At 35.5% G+C, this 22,684-nt stretch overlaps 1 protein-coding gene and 1 pseudogene across 5 annotated transcripts; one reads left to right on the forward strand and one right to left on the reverse strand.

The window, feature by feature from the left end:
- The first annotated feature begins 6,973 nt into the window (after positions 1 to 6,973).
- On the forward strand, positions 6,974 to 22,632 carry LOC141713298 (TORTIFOLIA1-like protein 2). 5 transcript variants are annotated; one of them, XM_074516644.1, is made up of 7 exons: positions 6,974 to 7,060; positions 7,240 to 7,952; positions 8,353 to 8,743; positions 9,444 to 10,087; positions 10,638 to 11,303; positions 11,413 to 11,578; positions 11,777 to 11,930. In XM_074516644.1, exons 2-7 carry the CDS (start codon positions 7,293 to 7,295, stop codon positions 11,887 to 11,889), a joined length of 2,640 nt encoding a protein of 879 aa, XP_074372745.1. In that variant the 5' UTR covers positions 6,974 to 7,060; positions 7,240 to 7,292; the 3' UTR covers positions 11,890 to 11,930. The 5 variants fall into 5 exon arrangements, with proteins under 5 accessions (XP_074372745.1, XP_074372748.1, XP_074372746.1 ...); XM_074516647.1 differs by lacking the exon at positions 6,974 to 7,060 and having other exon boundaries at positions 7,069 to 7,952; positions 9,444 to 9,521; positions 9,648 to 10,087; XM_074516645.1 differs by lacking the exon at positions 6,974 to 7,060 and having other exon boundaries at positions 7,069 to 7,952; positions 8,353 to 8,547; positions 8,641 to 8,743; positions 11,777 to 11,929.
- Positions 14,335 to 19,556, reverse strand: LOC141711204 (uncharacterized; annotated as a pseudogene).
- Positions 22,633 to 22,684: the final 52 nt, after the last annotated feature.

The following is a 22,684-nucleotide window of genomic DNA, read 5'->3' on the forward strand; positions in this document are numbered from 1 at the left end:
TGTTTCCCACAGACAACGCCAAATATTGTGAAATAAAAACTAGGGTTCGTTTAGTATTTAATACCAGGGTTTGTGAGCTTCGAGCTTTAATGGCTACACTTGCGGTTGTGGACTAGTTGTCCTCGCAAGATGCCTACATATCTCTGTGTTGTAGAGAATCAAACCAAAAACGTAGTTCTAGATTGAGGGGTAGAGCCCTTTATATATAGGTGAGTCCAGGGCTCGACTTGTGTTGAGAGACTTGGTGGACAAGTCTTCAACTTAGATGGTAATTAGGACTCCTGTAAGGCAAGAGATTCTAGATCCTTCCTTGTAGGAGTTAGTGTTCATGTTGGATGTCATGTCTCTGGCCTTTCAGATGTATTGGGCCTAGTCCATGAATAGCTTATGTTCGTGGACCTTAACGACCTCTGCTCGTGAGCCTTGACGACCTCCGCTCATGGGCCTTGACGACTTGGGACGTCTTTAGTTTATGACAGTCCTTGATCAACCCGGTTTTGTCTTGGGCTTTAGACAAGAATCCCAAGTGTAATTAATGCGATATTTAATATGTCTTTAAGGTTTATTTTCTATCCACATCACTTGCTATTGTTTGATCAACTGTAGTCAGTTACTGAATTAATTATAATATTGATAGGGTTATGGTTAATAGACATAAAACTTGAATGGTGCATGCTTATATCTTTTGATTATAATATTATTACGGTATAGACATATATTGTGACCATGCATAGCTTTGTGAATTGGTGCTTAATTATATTCTGAAAAGTAAATTGACATATACATATGTTAGTTTATTTATAGGAATTATATCGTAGTGATTTTGAGAGGAACCTACGACCTTTGAATTCTAGCTAGTGAACTGTGGAATTATTATAATACTGTGAAACTCTTTTACCGATTTTCACGCGTTAGGGGAAAATAATTATCCTGAATTATCTTCTCATATTTAAATCTTGTACCTGCTTTCTGTGCTAGTATAATTTAGTTGTTTAATTAGTCTTCATTAATTAGTTTAGTTATAAAAACTTTAACACCTTTTGTGCTCGATAACTGAATTGTTAGATATTACTTGCGATTATAGTCCTTGAGGTATGATAACTGGTATTACTACTATATTACTTTCTTGCGATTATGCACACTTGCATACTAGTATTTTGCGCAACAAAAGACAATGCTTGTATTGTGCTTTCCAACTCAGAACCCTCATTTAGTTTTGGTTAGACGCTACATGCTGAGGTAGACCTTAACAAAATCAATTCAAACTCAAGGGATTCATCACCTTTTATTGAAGACCGTGAGATTATCCGCACATATCAGGTGCACGTAGACCTGCAATGGCTAAATGGTTTGAAAATGATACTTCTGAGGGGAACCCATTCAAACTCGCTCCAATCAAAATGGAGGCTCAGTTTGATAGAACAATATTCCTCACAACTATTTTCTAAGATGTATTCCCCCAAATATTGAGACAATAAGTTAAACTATCTTGATTTATCAATGACTGAAAATCTACATTTGTGGTTGTCCCTTCCAAAGGGAATCATGGTTTGAGAATGCTATCTGAGTGGAAGATACATTCTAATTATCTCTAGTTTACTAGATCTTTATGAAAGTAAAGAACACATCCACATAAAAACAAGAGTGCTTTAAGTTTATATAAATCATTCATCTTGTGAGTTCAACTGTTTCTTTCAGAACAGGAGGTATCGCCTAGTGAGCCTAAGTTGTAACTCTCTCTCTGACCAAAAAATTGCCAAAACTCCATATTATGCCCAAACAATCCAAACACAATTTCCATTATACAACCATTGATCTTCATTTTCTCTAAGTTGTTGAGACAAAACCTTCAAATGACTTGATGCTCGACATCTTAACTCACCACTCAGAATCCACATCTTGATGGTTTGGAAATGCATGATGAGGCATTATCTAATGATACCATCACAAATACAGAGGTTTCACCAATCTTTACAGGAGACTCTATGACCAGTTGTGAAGAATTGAGAATTATATTGGCTAAAATAATTGGTTTTATCATCTATTCATTCATGACATCATCAGTATTTTCAAATCCTTAAAATCTGAAGATCTCAGTTAAGTGTCTTTATTCATTTGTCTCCAAATTGATAGTCAAATTATGAAAAGTGGATCATCTCAAAATCTCTAAAGAGGCATCAATTACAAAAGTTACTAACAAGCCTAGGGGAGAGATTAGATCGAGATGAGGAAGTAGGGAGAGATGAGTAAGGAGAGATTAGATGAAGATGAGAAAGTAGAAGATGAATAAAGTCAAAGATATGAGGAGGTAAATGCAGTCAAATGAAGAAAAAAATGTGAAATGATGAGAAGAGGCAATGTAAAATAAAAGAGTAGCAAAATCTCTAAATGGAGTACTTAAAGAAGAGGAAAATAGAAAATGGAGCTTCAGGAGGATCTTAATATTTAATGCTTCCAAGTCTTTCCAAAGAACCAATGCTGTAAAACTTAAACTCAGGACTTAGTTTCAAAAGAAATAAAGAGCTCAATTCAGAATTAAGCATTGAAAAATCTCATCAGCACTGGTACATATCTCAATATGCAAAGATGGAGAAGTCAAATTCTCTAAGTATTCTAAAGATAAAAGAAACTATTTGTACTTGAAATTCATACAACCTTCATATCTATATTTTTTATGTATTGTAGGCTTGTTAGTAGCTATGAAATTGTGCACAATTTGGGGGAGATTGTTAGGTATATGACATATTTATACCATCATAATAAGCATACTCAAGTTACAATTTTTACTTTGCATAAGAAACTAGGGTTTACCATTTGTCTTAGCGATAGATTTCAGTGTACTGCCCTGATTCTTAGACAACTATAATGTTATAAGAGCTTAGAGTTTCTCATGCAATAATCTAGTGCATAATAGTCATAGAATAAATCAATTTGAAAGAAGTTCAATGAAGATTGTTCAAGCAACAAATTAAAGATAGAAGAGCAATAAAGTTGTAGAAAAGTCTAAGGTTAATATCGTGAAGTTTAGAAGAGCCATATCGTAAAGTCCATCAGAGTTTACGCTAAACTCTGATATAGTCCAAGTTTGGCCTATGTCGAGAAGTCCAAACATGTACTACATCGAGAAGTCTAATTCTATAGTGAACCGAAAAGTCAATAAAAATGCTGAACAATGAAGTGTAGAATTACAGTACATCAAGAAGTCCCAAGTAAACTATAATAACATATCCAAATCAAATGGAGTTCACGATATCTTAATAACAGAACAAATGAAGGTACAAATTACCATAAATGAAGAAACAAATCACAACAGGATCTTGTACATGGAGATAGTCCATGAACATATCTCAAACCTACAACAAAACTTAGAGAGAAAGAAAATAAGGCAAACAACAAAAGATCATGAGCGATAACGAAAAGGTGTGGTCCTTAAAGGCTACTACGTGTCCCCTAACATGATAGGATTATTTAATATATATGGATGAGGACTAAGGGTAGTACAAGGCAGTATTAATATTGTGCTCATCCCATCTTTTGATATGCGAAAATAGTGAGCAAAAACTGATTAGAATATTTTCTCTCTCTAAGATAACTCAACAACCCATTTTTGAGAAGTAGCTAAGAAAAACAAGCACAATTTTTTTTGTATCTTATATAAAGTGAAATGATAAAATATCGTGCCATTATTTGCTTTCAGTTGTAAAAAGCGTGTTTACTTTGTTAGTGTTTCCAGTTTCGAGAAAAGAGTTTGAGAATCTCAAACTAGTCATTCACCCCCCTCTGCCTAGTTTTTTGTTCCTTGTTCCCTAACAAGCCTTTTCCTCTACTAGACAAATTGTTGTCATATCTATTATCATGTTGTGATATTACTTTTAATTAGTCAAATTTTGGTTCTTACGAAACGAGATTATATGGTGGTAGTGTAACTTTGCTTATACTTTCTTTCAGGACTCTATCCCAAGCTCCACCGAGAAATCAAATATGAATGATACAGAAGTACCAAAAGTCTTTCATGAGAATATTGGAGAAATAGAGACGAATGGTATCATGGTAAACGATTTCAACTTGAGCTGGCAATATATTGATTGATAATGCAGTCAATCTTGATCTTCTTATCATAAGTCTACTGAGAAAAGGTATATAAAGGATCAAGTAATTGACATTGTGCATAATCAATGGCAATCAAGTAATTGACTTCTTATAGACTTTGTTATAAGAATATTATCCTAAGTATTTTTGGCCAAAAATAATAAACACACACACATTTAATTTGGAAATTAGGTATTAGTAACATGCATTTCATGAATAAGTATTATGTTAAAAAAAGTTTTAAATAACAAATAAATTGTGATACGCATATAAAGAATGCGTATCGGCTTTTTGGGTATGGGTGATACGTATTCTTAAATGCATGTTTTTCTTTTGATATTCTTTTGCGGTTCTTTTTGTAATTCTTTTACATGATACCCTTTTCTTAAATGCATATTAGTGATATCCATTAGAGATGACAATTTTTACCCAACCGATGGATACCCAATATGTGCCAACCCGATTGGGTTTTACCGAACTCAAATATTTCGGGGTTAGGTTTAATTTTTAAACGCGAACTATTTTCGGATCTAGTTTAGATTTAGCATATATTGTTTCGAACCTGACACGAAAAACCCGAAACCTATTTTATTCCCACTTGAACCCCAAACTCGTATTAATATATAAATAATACAATACATATATACGTATTAGTTTAATACATAACATAATATATTACAAATACTAATATTAAAAAGGACTATACTTTGTACAAACTATTACATTAAAGTCTAGCACACTATTATCGTTAAACATAATTTTAGCAATAAGGTTTGAAACAAGTATACTATTAACAATAGTTTTTTATCATTGAATTTCTCTATTCGGGTACCTTTTCTCATACGCACTTTCTTTTTTCGGCTGTTTTGAGCTACTGTTACTTTTAAGTGGCCTTTATTCATCACCAATTTTATCCTTGAAAGCTCGATCCATTTTCTTATTTGAACCCTCAAATTCAACCCCAACAATTTCAACATCATCAGAACCTGAAGCCCTTTGGCTTGAATTAGATCTCAGTAATCCTTCACTAGTATTTGTAGGAATCAAGGTGCAATTTGTAGAGATTTACTAACCCAAATTCGAACAAATCCCGATGGGTTTCATTTGAATTTAGTGATTCTGTTTTTTTTAGTTTGGGTTTTGTAAAGAAAATCGGGTTCATATTTGATTTTTGCTAAATCCGTTTCGACCGACATAATTGTCATCCCCGATATCCATGTTTCAAATACGTATTATGCTATCTTCGATAGTTTTTTATCATTGAATTTCTCTATTAGGGTACATTTTCTCATCTCCACTTTTTTTTCTCCGATTATTTTGAGCTACCGTTGCTTTTTGATGGCCTTGCCTCACCAACAATTCTATCCTTAGGAGCCTGATCTATTTCCTTCTCCGAACCCTCTAATTCAACCCCAAAAATTTTAACATCATTAGAACCAGGATCCCTTTGGCTCGAACTAGATCTTAATAATCCTTCCATAGAGTTTATGGAAATCAAGGTGCAGTTTGGTAGAGATTTATTAACCCGAACCTGAACAAAACCTGACAGGTTCGGGTTTGGATTTAATGATTTTGATTTTTTCGAGTTCGGGTTTGGTAAAGAAATCAGATTTAATTTTTGCTAAACCGATTTCGAACAATTGCCATCCCTGTTTCAAATGCATGTTATGCTATCACCAATAGTTTTATATCATTAAATTTCTCTATACGTGTACCTTTTCTCATCTCTACTTTTTTTCTTCGACTATTTGAGCTACTGTTACTTTTCGATGACCTTGCCTCACCAATAATTCTATCCGTAGGTGCTTGATCAATTTCCTTCTCAGAACCTTTTAATTCAACCCCAAAAATTTCAACATCATCAAATTCAGGATCCCCTGACTCGAATTAGATCATAATAATCCTTCACCAGAGTTTGAGGGAATCAAGGTGCCATTAGGTAGAGGTTTTTTAACCCGAACCCGAACAAAACCCGAAAGATTGAGTTTTGAATTTAGTGATTCAGATTTTTCTGAGTTCGGGTTTGGTAAAGAAAATCGGGTTAAAATTTGATTTTTACTAAACCGTTTTGACCGACCCAATTGCCATCCCTGAAATCCATGTTTCAAATGTGTATTACACCGGTAATTTTGGCCAAAAATTTCAGAAATACATTTGTACACCAAATATAAAAAAATAGTATAATTTGACCATCACCCATAATTAAAATAAATTGTAATTTAAGTTTCTTGTTGATTTTTTTACGGTTATAGTAAATAATATTTTATACTGAGTTAAGCTAACTAAACCGAATTTTATGAGTTCGAGCCGATCCGAAGCAAAATGGACGAAGTTTGAATCGAGTAGGTGTAAAACTCGGCTCAAGCTCTGTTATTTACCAATCACATTTTCATGTTCAATTTCAGATTCCCGTAAGAAATGAATCGAGTCTAGTTTCACGAAAATTTATTTTTTCATTTACAATACTAGCACACTGTCAATTTTAATTTTTTTTTTTTAAATTTCGTAATACAAGAATAATCACAATTTTTAAGATCCGCGTTATACATGCTCCGGATACTTCCCTCCCGTCTTTTATTTTTTTGAATTCAACTTATGGAATCTATATATTTTTGTCCAAAAAAATGAACGAAAACAGAAAATAAAGAGAACAAAAATTGACCAAACAGGGTCAGTCTTATCTCGTGATCCCTTATTCCTCGGAACTGGGTGGGCCATCTGAACTTAGAAGGCATAAAACGGGTGAGGTCCACTAGAATTCAAGGGTGTAAGCGCGAAAACTAAAAGAGCCTTACATTTTGAAATAAATACTGCTACTACTTTAACCGTACTGGTCCAAAAATAAATAAATAATAATTAGTAATTTAATGAAAAATTCAAATACTGAGAAATATAATTTTCTATACTGACTCAAGTAAATTTAACGGTTACGATTGTATAGATGAGCGCTTCAACTTTTCCTTTTTGCGTAGTTACGAGATTCGTTCCCGTTTTACTCTTAACCTGCTTGTATTTTCAACTCACCACAAACAAAGCTTGTTATTCTATTGCTTTCTCACAAACACACACATACATGGTTATAAGTTATAACAATTATAGGTCATATTTGAAGTTAATTTTAATGGTGTTATGTGTTTGTTTAAAATACAGGAATGCTATTTGTTGATGGAAGGGTTGATTAGTGACTAGTAAACATAAACCTAATGATGAAGTCACATTTGAAAAGTAGAGCAATTTGCAGGACTGGTACTAGTAATCCACAACAAATGATTTTTGAGCTCAAGCATCGCGTAGTTGTTGCTTTAAATAAGCTCGCAGATCGCGATACTTTCCAAATTGGAATCGATGAGCTTGAGAAAACTATTCAGCATCTTTCGCCTGATGAGGTGACTCCTTTTTTGTATTGCATTTTAGACGTTGATTGTGCTCATAAGACCGCTGTTCGTAGGGAATGTATTAGGCTTATAGGCGTTTTAGCTAGTTTTCATGAGGTTCAGGTTAGTTCGCATTTAGGCAAAATTGTGGTTGGCGTTGTGAAGCGTCTCAAGGATCCTGATTCGGTTGTGAGAGATGCGTGTGTGGAGACTATGGGTGTTTTGGCTGTTAAATTGGGAGGAATTGAGAGCTGTGATGCTGAGGGAGTGTTTGTTGCTCTTGTTAAGCCTCTTTTTGAAATTTTGGGGGAACAGAATAAGCAGCTGCAGTCTGGTTCTGCGTTGTGTTTGGCTCGGGTTATTCATAACACTTCTTATCCTCCTATCACTATTTTGCATCGAATGTTGATTAGGACTGTTAAGTTTCTTAAGAATCCCCACTTCTTGGCTAAACCAGCTGTTATTCAGTTGAATTCAACTATTATTCAGGTTCGTTTCTTCCAATTACGTCTCACTACTCACCTTCCTACTTTTTATCCTCATTTCCATATTACATTTAAGTTCAATCATATATTAATGCTAGCTACTACCTATGTATATCCTCCTTCTCATGTGAACTAGGAAAGATATATAAAATACTAGTTGCAAGATAGCAATCACTTAGTTACTCAAAACTTACGTATATATGGAACTAAATCGTAATTTCCACGTATTTCTCATGTTTTATTTTTTACAAGTAGGATTAATGTGATAGTACTCCCGCAGTTCGACTTTTAACTTACAATTGAACAGTTAACGGGAAATAAGAATGAGCCAATCATTACTGATATGTTTATATATATGCTTGATGCAACATGTAAAGCTTGAAGTCTTCCATTAATTATTTCAGGCAGGGGGTGCATCAACACCAAACTCTTTATATGCCGCAATGACTAGCATTCAAGAAGCTCTCAAGAGCAGTGATTGGGTTACACGTAAAGCGGCCTCTGCAGCCTTAGGAGAAATAGCTTCAAGTGGAGGATCTGATTTTAGTTCTCTCAGGGCATCTTGTATTTGCTCTCTTGAATCATGTCGCTTTGACAAGGTCAGTTTTTGGTATTTAAATGTACATGCAAATATGAAATGTGCTGCACTCGCCAAGTTGGAGCTACTACACTCTATTTATTACCTTATGCAGGTCAAACCAGTTAGGGATACAGTGCTTCATGCCTTGCATCTCTGGAGAAGTTTAGTAGGTTCTGATACACCTGCATGTTCAGATACAGGATCATCTTTAAAAGGTGTGGACTGTGGAGATTAATACCCTGTAAATTTGTCAAAATAAGCATAATTAAAAACCAAGGGGCTTGTCCTATTACCTATGCTAATCACATCTGTTATTGTTTACATGAGAAAATAATCAGTTTTTGCCTAATTTGTTTGTTAATACATCGCCTTCATCAATAATTCTACTGTCATATCATTGCTTAAAATAAGTGTACACATTTCATATATATGCATTCCAATACCAGGGCATCAAACATTAACGAAATTTCATGATATAACTCACAAGTTTCAGAATTATTAAGGAGATCTCTCCAGACATTGAATAGATTGGACAGTTAAACAATTAGGGAGATCTCTTCAAGTAGTCTTACGTCGCAAACTTGATGAGTTTTACTAGTCATGTTCTTACGTCGCAAACTTGATGAGTTTTACTAGTCATGTTCTTAATTTTTTTGCATATTGGCCACTTATAAAATCATACTCATATCTATTGCATGTTTTTTATTTTGGATATGCTAGTATTTCTACTGCGGACTACTTGTAAATGGAGCGAACAACTACAATATATATTTGTATTACTTCTTTGCAACTTATTACATAGGGTGAAGATTACTTTTTTGTTATGAAAAATATACAGATATATGCTCAAAACTCCCTTTATCTACGAATTGTTGTTAACTCCGTCATTATCATATGGTGAAAATGTATTCACAGAAACTTTTTCTGGAGGTGGCTATGGAGATATTAGTAGTACCGGGGAGTCTACGTCAAAGGCTGTAACTTCTACAAAAGGTGGATGTGATTCTGTTAAGAAAAGGAGTCCTCTCTCTTCACGAAAAGTTGCGCAAAAGACCAAGGAAATTTCAACTTGGCAAGTAGAAATTGCAGTTCCTAAAAATCATATTTCTAATTTAGCAGATACTCGCAATGAAGAATCTGAAGGAAGTTCCGTCACTAAGACATTTGAAATGGCTAGCAATGATATTTCTAGTTCCCAATATAACGGGTTTGAGTATGTGCCGGTGGATGACAAACAAGAAACTTCATCAGTGTCTATTGTTGTCACTGACAAGTTTAAAACTAAGCTGGTACCAAATTTTCATAATAGTCTTCTGAGGGAGCCAGTAGTAATGGAAACAGGAATAGGTAAGCATTTCTCAAATGAAGAAGTCAGTGCAGATCAACAAACTTGTTTTGTAAAAACACAAAATCGGGGAAGTCTGGACTCAATAGTAACCATGTCAAGCTCGCAAACCATAGGCACCTGTTGCTTGCAAACAGCAAATGATATGATAATGGTACGGAAACATCTGTTGGAGATTGAAAACAAACAATCAGAATTGTTAGATATGTTAAAGGTAAATTTTCCACTCCCTTGATATTTTCATGTGATCAGAATAGAACTATATTTTCTTCTCTACTTATACAGATGCAATTTTTGCCTAACCTTCAATTGCAAACAGATTACATATCATGTCATGATAAGATTAGATATAAGGTCTCTGTGTTAGAAGTTGTATATTTGCTTAGATATGTAAGTTTCCAATCTCGACCGATATCTGAACTTTTTCACCTTGTGCGTAAACTAATTTATGATGGATGTAGTGCGTCTTACATGCTCTCAGTTAGGCTTCTAAAGTAGTAAGCTACATTTTTTTGGTTTATGCCTTTTCATTTGTAAAGATGATGTGTCACTTGTTCTTTTCTCAAGATAAACTAGCCCAGATCTCAACTGATATTTGCCTTATCTTTTGTTTGACATATTTTCCTAGACTTGAATCTTTTAATGCTTATCCCTCAAAATTAATAAAAATAAGAATGGCACAGAAATGTAAAACTACCTCTTATCTCTACCTGATTTAAGATTGAGTTCTTCTCTCATGGCATTTTAGTACATTGATATTTCAGATGTTTACCATCAACACCGCAGAAAGCTTGTCCCTGATACATATGAAGGTATCAGTTCTGGAAGATGTAGTTGGTAAAATGTCACAACTAAATGGTGGGAGATGCTTTGAGCAATCTACTTTCAAACTTTCGAAGAGAAGCACCACTCTTGCTTCTCCTAGGCTTTCTGTATGCACTCCTAGGCCGTCAGTTGAAATATGTAATAGACAGCCCCCATTTCCCAAAAGGGGTAACGAGTTCTGTGAGGAGAAAACATCTAGCAGAAGCAAATTAAGAAGTTCTGCTGAACAAGGAGTTTCCATATGGACAGAAAGTAGAAATTCTGTTGCGGAAGGCATTCATAAAAGCTCTAGGCATGGAGTCGGTGGCAATCAAACAAAAAATCTTGGTTCTGCCGTTACTTCTAATGCTAGATATTATTCATCAGAAGCTAAAGATAGCCCATGGACACTTGTAATAGGTCATCTTTCGAAAGGTGACCTTGACGCTGCATACACAGAAGCTCTCCGATCCGGTGATGATCTTGTTCTTATTGAACTTCTTGAAAAAACTGGTCCTGTACTGGAAGAATTATCAGAAAAGACGGCGAATGATGTACTTAGAACTTTAGCAACATACTTCTTGGAGCAAAGATTTATTAATTCGATGATTCCTTGGTTGCAACAGGTTATGAAAATGATTTTTATTATGACCAGCTAACATGTTATCGCTCTTGTTCTTTTGTAAGTTGTAACTCATTAATTATATTTGGTCTGAATAAATGCTTGTGCTTCAGGTTGTGGACTTGAGTGCTCTTCATGGACCAAATTACCTTGCTCTCTCAGCAAAAGCAAGGAGAGAATTTCTATTTGCAATTCAAGAAGCTGTAAATATAGGTTTCTCTAATTCTGCAGAAAGAAGATCTGTCACGCAGCTAGTGATGAAGCTGCACCAAATCTGGGGTAAAGCCACTATTATCATAATTACAATATTTACTTGTGTTAATCTGTCAAATCTTACGTGCACCATTTATCTACCAAAATAAACACGAAGGCAAAACAATAAGATATGATCAGTAACTGAATTGACAAAGAGATAATAGATTACTTAACTTTAACAGAAGCTTTATCAAATCTGTAATCTGAAAGAATTATGAACAGCTGAGACGCCTAGCCTTCGAGAAGACCAGACTGTTCTTGAAGAGATTATTGCCCCACTTACGCTGTGTTGGGTTGCATCAATATCACTTTCAAGATACAACAACACAGAATAATGCGTCCACAATCACGTAATGCTCAACAGCGACCCGTACCTCAGTTCCGCCAGGGTTTCACAAGTCTGTGATATCTGTATATTTCTTCCAAACGTTTAGTTTTGTAAATAATACAAAATTAAATGTAACTGGAGATATTTATTAATTAAAATAAATATTCTGACTTAATATACATTTAATAGAATATATCTCAGAATCAGAAACGTACACGGTCAGCCCATCAGTATTTAACCCAGCAAATCCTGATCCAGGCGGCGGCGCGCGTGTGTGTATGCACGCGAGGCACACAATAACACCATGCACACCCACATGTTTTAGTAGTTGTAAACTACTCTTGCACATGTTACTATTTAAAGCACACAACCCCTCTTTACCTTATCAATGTGGGACAAACCCACACAACCCATTTCAACCTACTAACTTCATCTCAATTTTTATATGGATTACACTAAAAAAATGACTTAGATCCAAACATGAAAGTCCTTATATCAAAGATCAACCTCCAATAATTAGTTTTAGGAAATTGCATCAAGAACATGTCTAAAACAAGCCTCAAATTTTCCATTTTCTAATAATCCCGCACAAATCCATACAGATTTTATCATGACTTGCTTTTCAGAGTCGGTACCCTTCCGAGTTTGAACCCTCCTAAGTCCCCTACTTCGATGGCTACCGGATATAGATGGAATGTTTCACCTTGAATCTCTATCCGTTTCGTGTAAGTCAAAAGGGTATGGTGCGGATCTACGACTTTGAGACGTTATGGTCGTGTCTCGATCTTGTTCGTCGAATGCTTCAAGGAATAACCTTTTCCTCTAATTGCGACCTCACAATTGCATTCGCTTAGCTGGGCATCTCTAAAGGTGTACTGCCAACATCTCGTCTTACAACTTGACCCCATTCAGAGTTTATAAATCCTGACACAGTATTTGGTCCATCAGAATTTATTAAAACTCTTGCTGACTAGCAGTTCAAGTACCTCTTAAGGTTTCCGGGGATAGACTTAGATACATAAGTATCTAAATGTATATGGTAGAGGTACTACCAATTCATCCTTACAACTTGTTATTACCACATTGAATACACTTCGAGGGATCTCCTCTCAAGTGTATTGGGTTCCCGCTGTTGATGAATTATGATGGGTTACCAGTCCCATCTCCAACTTCGACTTAAGGACTACAGCATGCTCAAGCCCTTTAGTCAGCGGATCAGCTATATTATCTTGAGTTCCTATAAACTCTATAACAATAACCCTATCAGACACAAGACCCCTTATAGACTTCAGTCTAACTTGGATGTGTCTTTTTGTCTTAACATTATATTTCACACTTCTGATCTTGTCGATAGTTGTACGATTATCACAATGAACAGAAATGGCAGGAAGCGGTTTGTTTACTACAAGTAACATAGACATAAGCCCATGCAGCCATTCAGCCTCCGTCCCCGTGGCATCAAGTGCACACAGCTCAGCCTCAAAAGTAGACCGAGTGATCAAAGTCTGTCTAGAAGTCTTCCAGGACACTGTTCCACCCACAAGGATAAACACATATTCAGTCACTCCATTGGAACTGGATTTCTTAGCTATCCAACTTGCATCACTCTACCCTTCGAGTACCCCGGAAATCTCCGGTAATACAAGCCAAGGGAAATAGTTCCCTTGAGATATTTAAGAACTCTATCCATTGCCTCCCAATGAGTCTTGTTTGGACAACTTGTATATCTAGCTAACTTAAACACAAAATAAGAAATATCTGGTCTAGTCCCATTAGCAAGATATTGCAAACTCCCAATAATCTGAGAATACCTTAATTGAGACACAGGAACTCCTGAACTATTCTTGACTATGACAACTTTTGAATTATATGGTGTACTAACGATCCTATAATTTGAATAAACGTACTTCTCAAGTATAGATTTCTCTATATAATGAGATTGTGACAATGTTATTCCATCAGTTGACTGAGTCAACTTGATCCCAAAAATCAAACTAGCCTCAGCCCATATCCTTTATTTCAAAGTGCTTCTTCAAGAAAGTCTTTGTCTCGTTAATAATCTCTATATTGGTTGCAAATAACAAAAATATCATCTACATACAAGTACACAATCACATAATCATTACCTCTAACCTTCTAGCAGTGTTGTGAAAAGCGCAAGTCGGACCTAAGCGGCGACATCACCTTCTAACGCTTAAGCGCTAAAACGGACGCTTAAGCGGTTTAAAAAGCGGATAACTAATCGGATTTTATATATATATATATATATATTTTTTAATATTTATATATATATAATTAAATTAAATATAAAATATTTTTTTTAAAAGAGATAATATCTACTTATTAGCACAATAACTTGCTTATTAACAAAGTCATAATCAACTTAGGAAAGAGAAAGATGAACATTTAGAATTATCAAATTACAAGTTTTTTTAAGAAGCACTGCTTTGTTTCACCAGCCTTGTTGATCAGCATCATCGAAATCAAACATAAGATTTTCATTGTTATTCACTTCATCTGATTGAAAGTCTTCCTCATCAAGTTCCCGAACAGTCCTCCTAGTTGCATCACCAAGCTCCTTAATTGTGATGTCTGAATCCAAGGAATGTTCTTCATCATTATCACCCCCGTCAACTATCCAGCCTTGAGCCATACTAGCATCATTAGCAAGTAATACATCATATTTTTCTTTCATTTTCTTCTTCTTGTTGAAAAGTTTTGAATTGAACTGAACATATACAAGATGGCTCATTCTCACAGCATCCAATCTATTCCTCTTTTTGGTATGAATTTGTGGAAAAAATATAAGGGACACAATAATTAAATACTTATAGTTATAAGTTGTAATTTTTAGATAACTCTACAACAATTAGTTTTGCTATATCAACCAACTTACTCCCTCAAATGTACTCCAATTTCTTTCACACCCCGAAGAACTTGAGGTTAATGAAAGTATCTTCATGTCCATCATTTTTAAATTTGGAGTTTCGGCACCATAATTGGACCACCATCCAACTAAAACAGAAAAAATAAAATACAGTCAAAGAGTGAATGAGATACAAATTTGGAAATTCACAGGCAGCAACTAGATATTTACTTACCAACGTCAAAAGTATCATTATTAGCCATTCTGCCCATTTTGGCTATTTTTTTTCCAAACATTCCTTCCATTCCTTTATATTTCAGCAACTCAATATTAGAAACCAAGTGCTGGACATGAAAATCACCAAGAAAGAATGCTTCAATACATGTCAAAACAGTCGCCATACATGCCGGATCTTTTTGAAACACATTGCAAGATTAGTCCAAAATGATTGATTAACAATGGTCGCATAAGAGGCCACACCTTTTGCACTAGTTGCGAACTTGCACTGACCCCATTCTTCTGAGAGAAACATAAACTTCAGTTTTTCTTGTTTCTCCAATATACTCTGCATTGTAAGAAAAGAACTTGCAAACCGTGTAACTCCTGGCCTCACAATATCTCTTTTATTTGTATACTTTCTCATCAAAGCCAAGGTTTTATGATGCGCATAGATAAAGATGGTCAAAGCCTTTGCTTTATCAATCACAAACTTAAATTTTGGAGTTTTACCTGAAATAAGAAAGACAAAAATGATGCTTTGCTGGCATTTCAAAATGTGCTCAGTTTCATGCTGTTCCGGAAGTTCTATACTATCAGTTCATTTACTTAATTTACTTTCAAGTCTAAATATTTTATCAAGTGCAGAAGAACCATAAATTGACACAGATTGACCATAAATTGACACATACAGTTTATGTAAAATAATTGAATCACATACAGTTTGAAAGATGGATAAAAAAATGCACAAAAAATGCAGAAATAAACTGAGAAAAATATGGAAAAATATGCATAAAACTGGATAAAAAAGCTGCAGAATTACCTATAGCTTCAAGCATAAGATTGAGTGTATGTGTAGCACATGATGTCTAGAATATATGTGGCCTTTTATCTCTTAGTAGCTTCGCTGCAGCCATATTATTTGATGCATTGTCCGTCACCACTTGGATGACATTGTTTGGTCCAACTTCTTGAATGTACTTATCCACATAATCATATATAAACTTGGACGTATGAGCCTCATTTGAACATTCAATGGAAGAGAGGAAGCTTGTGCCTAGCTTACAATTTACACACAAATTCATAATACTCCTTTTCCGATCGGACCAAGCATCCAGATTTTTTCCATTCATCCTCTTGTTCTTTCAGAGATTGTTTTAGTCCTTTCTACTTCTTTTTTAAGCAGTGGTTCCCGTAATTGGTGTTGGCTTGGTGGGATATATCCTGGACCAAATTGTCCAACCGCTTCACAAAATCGATGAAAGTCATCATTGTTAATTGCATTGAAAGGAATCCCTGCTCCATACACCCATATAGCCAAGTATGCACTTCGTTGGTTCTATTTTTGAAGAGCGCGTCATTAATATTTTGCCGTCTTGTCTTTCTTAAAGATGCATCCGGATCTATCGCCCGTGCAAATTGATCTATTGGTCCAAGTGACCGTATCGGTTTAAAGCCTCCACTGTCAAGTTCAACAACATCATCACTGTCTTTACTGATTGCAACATCATCCCTAACTTCTTCGATACGTTCTTTCTTGTCCTGTCTTCGTTGTTTTTATCCCTCCAAGGCTTGTAAGCATTTAGATTTATCCAACGGAGTAGACTTCGGACACGCCTTCACATTACCTCTAAGACCAGCTATATGTTATTTTAGACGATATATTCCTCCACTAAATGCTTTGTCACATAACTTGCATTTGATTTTATCGTAGTTGTTTGGCAATGTTAATTCACCATAATCCCACCCAACATCATCTGATTTTCGCTTAACAACCTCTAACTCTAATGAACTTATTGTCTCTGAATTCGAAGCAGCTGAAGAACCCCCTGTTTCCATTCCTACAAATTAATTGAAACTATCTCAGTATCATTTATTCGAGCATCTCAGTATCCAACTATCTATAGCATAATCAATGATTCTATAAAGTATAAAGTACTTCAAAACGATTATAAATCAAACTATACTATCATTCAGTTCAGTTGTCTAAATTAATAAATTAAAATATATTGCTATACATATACTTTATGCTATATGAATAAAGAAATTGAAGAATGAAGAACTGAATAAAGAAAGATTCGAGACAAACCTGGAGAATGAAGAACTGCTAGTGCTAATATGCTATACAGATCGAAAAGATTCAAACTTAACCTGGAGACAAGCCTTAGTGCCTCTTTTCCTCTTTTGCAATTCCCACGCCTCTGAACTAAAAAATAGAATTAGAAAGTCAATAAGTTAAAGCCTATTTCGTTTTTTGTGAGTATTTTTTGCTTTTTTTAATATTTTTAAATAACTGCTTAATAGCTGAAAAAACCGCTTAAGCGGGCTTTGACCACTTTTGACCGCCTAAAATATACTAAACGTTTAAAAACCCGATTATGCATTAATCGAAGCGCTTATACCCCCGCTTCCGCTCGGCCGCTTAATGTGCTTTTCACAACACTGCCTTATAGTAGACACACATGTCACTTTCATTAACTAAAAACTCGAAGTCTAAAACAGTTTCATCAAACTTTTTATGCTAGTCTATAGGTGCTTGTTTAAGGCCATGGATGGACTTGACTAGTCTACATACTTTTCTCTCATTACCAGAAGCAACAAATCTCTCAGGTTGATTCCATATAAATCTCTTCTTCAAGGTCACCATGAAGAAGCTGTCTTAAGAAAAGCTGTCTTTAGATCCATTTGATGGATGATAAGACCATGTACGGAAGCCAATGCAATAACCATTCCGATTGTTGTCATTTGGTCAACAGGAGAGTATGTATCAAAATAGTCAATATCTTCCCTTTGCCTAAAGCCCTTAGCAACTAGTCTAGCCTTGTACTTATCTATTGAGCCATCAGGGTTTAGCTTTCTCTTGAAGATCCATTTATATCCAATAATAGAACACCCAGGAGGGAGATCAACTAACTCCCATGTTCCAGTTAGAAACAATTGAGTCAATTTCACTCCTCACGTCGCCTTTCCAATGCCTTTGATTCTGAAGAATCCATGATTTGACGGAAATTTAAAGGCTCATCCTCGACATTGTAAGTGATAAAATCACTTCCATAGTCCTTGACTACCTTTGCACGCTTACTCCTTCTAAATTCCTCTACTTTGTTAGGAGTAGAGCTACTACCAGAATCCGCCCCATATTTGTTATCTTTTCCACATGATCAGGAATAGAACTCGATGTGTGATGGGGATCATCCTCAGAATTACCCAAAGATATACCAGTCTTCATAGGGAACACCTCCTCAAAGAAAGTTGTATCACGAAACTCAACTATCATATTCGCTACAATCCCATTTATGTCAGATTTTAAAACTAAAAATCTCATAGCTGTAGCGGTTTCAAAATAGCCCAGAAGATAAAATTAACAGTTTTCAGACCTAGTTTCTTTCTCTTGTGTTCAGGGACAAGCATCTTAGCAAGGCATCCCCACACACGAATATAACTCAAATTTGTCTTACGCTTTCTCCATAATTCATAAGGTGTCTTGTCCATATGTTTCAGAGGGACTCTATTCAGAATATGGCAAGCCGTATTTAGAGTCTCTCCTCACATGTACTTAGGCAACCCAAAATTAATCAACATACGGTTAATCATATCTTTAAAAGTTCTGTTCTTTCGCTCTGCCACCCCATTAGACTCAGGTGTTTATAGGTGGAGTAACCTCATGAACTATACCATTGTTTGCACAAAATTCATTAAACAAGGTACTCGTATACTTATCACCTCTATCAGACCTCAAACGTTAAGTACTTTGCCAGTTTGTATTTCAGCTTCATTTTAAAACATAATGGATTTATCTAGTGCTTCATCCATATGTTTAAGCAAATAAACATAACAATATCTACTATAATCATCTATAAAAGTAATGAAATATGTAGAATGATCCTTAGTCAACACACCACCAAATTCACATATGTCCGAGTGAACTAAATCTAACAAGTCTGAATTCCTAACAACATTTATGAAAAGGTTTCCTTGTTTGTTTAGCAGTTACACACACTTGACACTTAGATTTCTTAACAATGGCATGCTTTGGAATTAACTCTAAATTCATCATATCTTTTAAAGCACCAAAATTTAAATGACCAAGTCATAAGTGCCACAAATCAGATGATTCAATACAATTAACAGAAGGTGCAACACTATCATTAATAAAATCACCCAAAACAAGTTCAACATTTATCAAAAACCAACTATCAGACAAGTAACCCTTGCTAAAAAATGTACCAGTATTAGTAATAACTACTTTATTACACTTCAAAGTTGTTTTTAACTAGACAACTTCCACTTATTATATTTCTACGAATAGAGGGAACATGATGCACTCGAGTGAGAGATAGAATCCGCCCAGAAGCAAACTTCAGGTCTACGTTTCCTATTCCAAGCACTTTTGCAGCACTAGCATTCCACATCGTCACCGTCACTCCATGACTCTGTTGATAAGATAAAAGCAAATTAATATCAGCACAAATATGCACATTATCTCCAGTATTGATCAACCACTCATGTGACAGATAAGTGGAAAGTAGTACAAGGTTGTAAGTAACATACCCGTCATCGGTTCCGGAGGCAACAACCTCACCAACGACCATGTTAGATACAGGCCCATCGTGGTTCAAAGTCCAAGTACAGTATTTGTTTGAGCTACCACTCCAGCTTTCTTAGCTTTCTTACTAAGTTGTCCATAAGACCAACATGGTTTGTTTGCCTTTGGTTTTTAGCCTTGTTCTTGTCAAGTTTAGTATTAGCCTTCTTAGTGATTATCCTTCTTTTCTGTCCTACAGTCACTACATTCACCTTCGAGCTCATGGTCAGCAGGCATCACATGTCCTTGTTTGGATTGTGCTGCTCGTGCACTGAGATGTCCAACATCAAGGTAGTCCAAATGATCTCTCCTTTATGTCTTTTTAGGGAGAGAGCAAACTCCTCCCAAGACTTAGGGAGCTTTTCAATCACCGACATAACCCGAAACTTCTCAGGAAAGACCATACCAGACTCACCCAAAGCATGAACCAACATCTCAAACTCATGAACCTGTTCAGTCATAAATTTTCCATCCTTCTCAGCCCATAAAGCATAAGCCTTAAAAGATTCAACCTTCTCTTGATCCAACACAGGAGGATCATACTGTATCACTGATCATAGACCCTTAACCGTTAACCAGAGCTTCATTTGAGAAAAAAGAAGCTCCACCACTGAATTTATCAGGCATACCCGATAAATCAATAGGTTGGGGAAAACGCTACGTAGTCCAATCAATGGTAGCAGTACCACCAGAACTAGATACAGTCTCAACAGACTTAGGAACATCAGCAGTTTCCTTAACCATCTTGCTAAAAACAATATAACACAGAAAATCTCTTCAAGATTGTTGGGTAATTATTTAATACTACGCGTAACAATGTGACAGTTATATAATCGAGATTAAGCAAGAACACGCAATTAAACCAAAGAATGAAACAAAATACGAAGTTAAAACAACAAGATAAGATCAGTAATTGAATTGAAAAAGAGAGAATAGAACACTTAGCTCTAACAGAAGTTTTATCAAATCTGTAATCTGAAAGAACTATGAACAGAGGCGCCTAGCCTTCGAGAACACCAGACTGTTCTTGAAGAGATTATTGCCCCACTTACGCTGGGGCAAGATAAGAGATAAGATCAGTAATTGAATTGAAAAAGAGAGAATAGAACACTTAGCTCTAACAGAAGTTTTATCAAATCTGTAATCTGAAAAAACTATGAACAGAGGCGCCTAGCCTTCGAGAAGACCAGACTGTTCTTGAAGAGATTATTGCCCCACTTACGCTGTGTTGGGTTGCCAGCAATATCACTTCCAGGATACAACACAGAGCAATGCATCCTCAGTCACGTAATGCTCAACAACGACCCTTACCTCAGTTCTCCCAGAAAACCTATGTTATAATCATGTATGTTATGGAGGAGAGAAAAAGAGAGAGTTGCAGTTAGGGTTTCACAAGTCTTTGATATCTGTATATTTCTTCCAAACGTTTAGTTTTGTATATAATACAAAATGAAACGTAATTGAAGATATTCATTAATTAAAATTAATATTTTGACTTAAGATGTATTTAACAGAAAGAAACGTAACAGTCAGCCCATCAGTATTTACCCCATCAAATCCTGATTCAGCCCATCAGTATTTGCCTCGGCAAATCCTGACCAGAAATCATGATTTATCAGCTTCGGCAAATCCTAACCAGAGTCAGGATCTGACAGACTCGACAAATCTTGATCAGTATTCCAGCAAATCAGAGTTTATAATTTCTGAAAACAATCTAATAAGTCAGTAAATATTTTAATTAAACAAGCAATAAAATTTCTCGCCTACGCAAGACATTCGCCCAAATCTCCCTTCGACCCGAGGCGAGGCGAGGCGGCTGCGGCGCGCGGGTCGCGGGTCGCGGGTGTGCGCATGCGAGGCACACAATAGCACCATGCACACCCACATGTCTTAGTAGTTGTAAACTATTCTTGCACATGGTTCTATACTTTACCTTATTAATTACCTTATTAATGTGGGACAAACCCACATAACCCATTTCAAGTTACTAACTTCACCTCGATTTTTATATGAATTACACTAAAAAAATGACTTATATATCCAAATATGAAAATTTAAGTCCTCGTATCAATGATCAACCTCCAACAATTAATTTTAGAAAATTGCGTCAAGAACATGACTAAAACAAGTCTCAATCTTTCCATTTTCCAACTTTTTCTGCCCAACGTGTACAGACTACAATATACTGTTGTTTTTAAGAGTTGGACATAAACCTGAGTTTACTTTGACTCAAGATTCAGTCACCTATCCAATGATACAAACTTAACAGCCCTTTCTACTGTTTTAAAAATTTTAATATTTGGAAATCTTTGGGGTATAGCTATTATCCCTTAGATTTCAATAGTTATTAGTGGCGTTTCTGATTTTCAACGCATTAATATCCAAAGAATATCATGACTGAGTTCTCTTGGCCCTCCATAGACCAGTGGAAGAGGTTCACAAGGTCATAGCACTCCAGTGGTCTATCTTTTTTTTTTATGTCGGATCAATGCATTATAGATTTAGGTCTGGTAAGACTTGGAATTAAGGGTCACTCCAAATTCCTAAAACCATCAGCTTTGAGTAAAATGGTTAATGGCCATCTTGCAAGTTGGGACGTGATAATTATGGGACTTTTGGTAATGCATATTCCTAATCTGTTTATAATGATTTCTAAACCTATAATATCATAATTAGTGAATTCTGACAGCTTTTTTTTGTTTCAAGGAAAATGCGCTTGAGATAAGTGCTACAGAAACTTGATGCCAAGTATAATGACGTTAAAAATGACAAGCTCTGCTTACAAGCTTCTTTGAGTGATGATTTCCGTTTTTTGAATGATGATTCCTTTTTTTCCCCTGTTTGTAAACCGAATTAGCCAATTAAAGGAATAACAAATCAGACCTAAGTGCATGCCTGCGGATTAAGTATACTGATCATAAGTGAAACTTTGTTAAGTAGTTCCAGGCAAGGTGTTGTTCCAGGCAAGGTGTTGTTCTTGACACTTTTAGATAATGCTGATCGTATTTAGACTCCGTATGCGACAACCTTGTATTATCTTCCACCACAGTATTGTATTTGCTTTTTGATGCCCTAAAATTAAAATTACCACATTTTTTGAAATTGGTGACCAAAATACCAAATTTGAGAAATGTG

Source organism: Apium graveolens, chromosome 3 (genome assembly GCF_009905375.1).
Source record: "Apium graveolens cultivar Ventura chromosome 3, ASM990537v1, whole genome shotgun sequence".
Lineage (NCBI taxonomy): Eukaryota > Viridiplantae > Streptophyta > Magnoliopsida > Apiales > Apiaceae > Apium > Apium graveolens.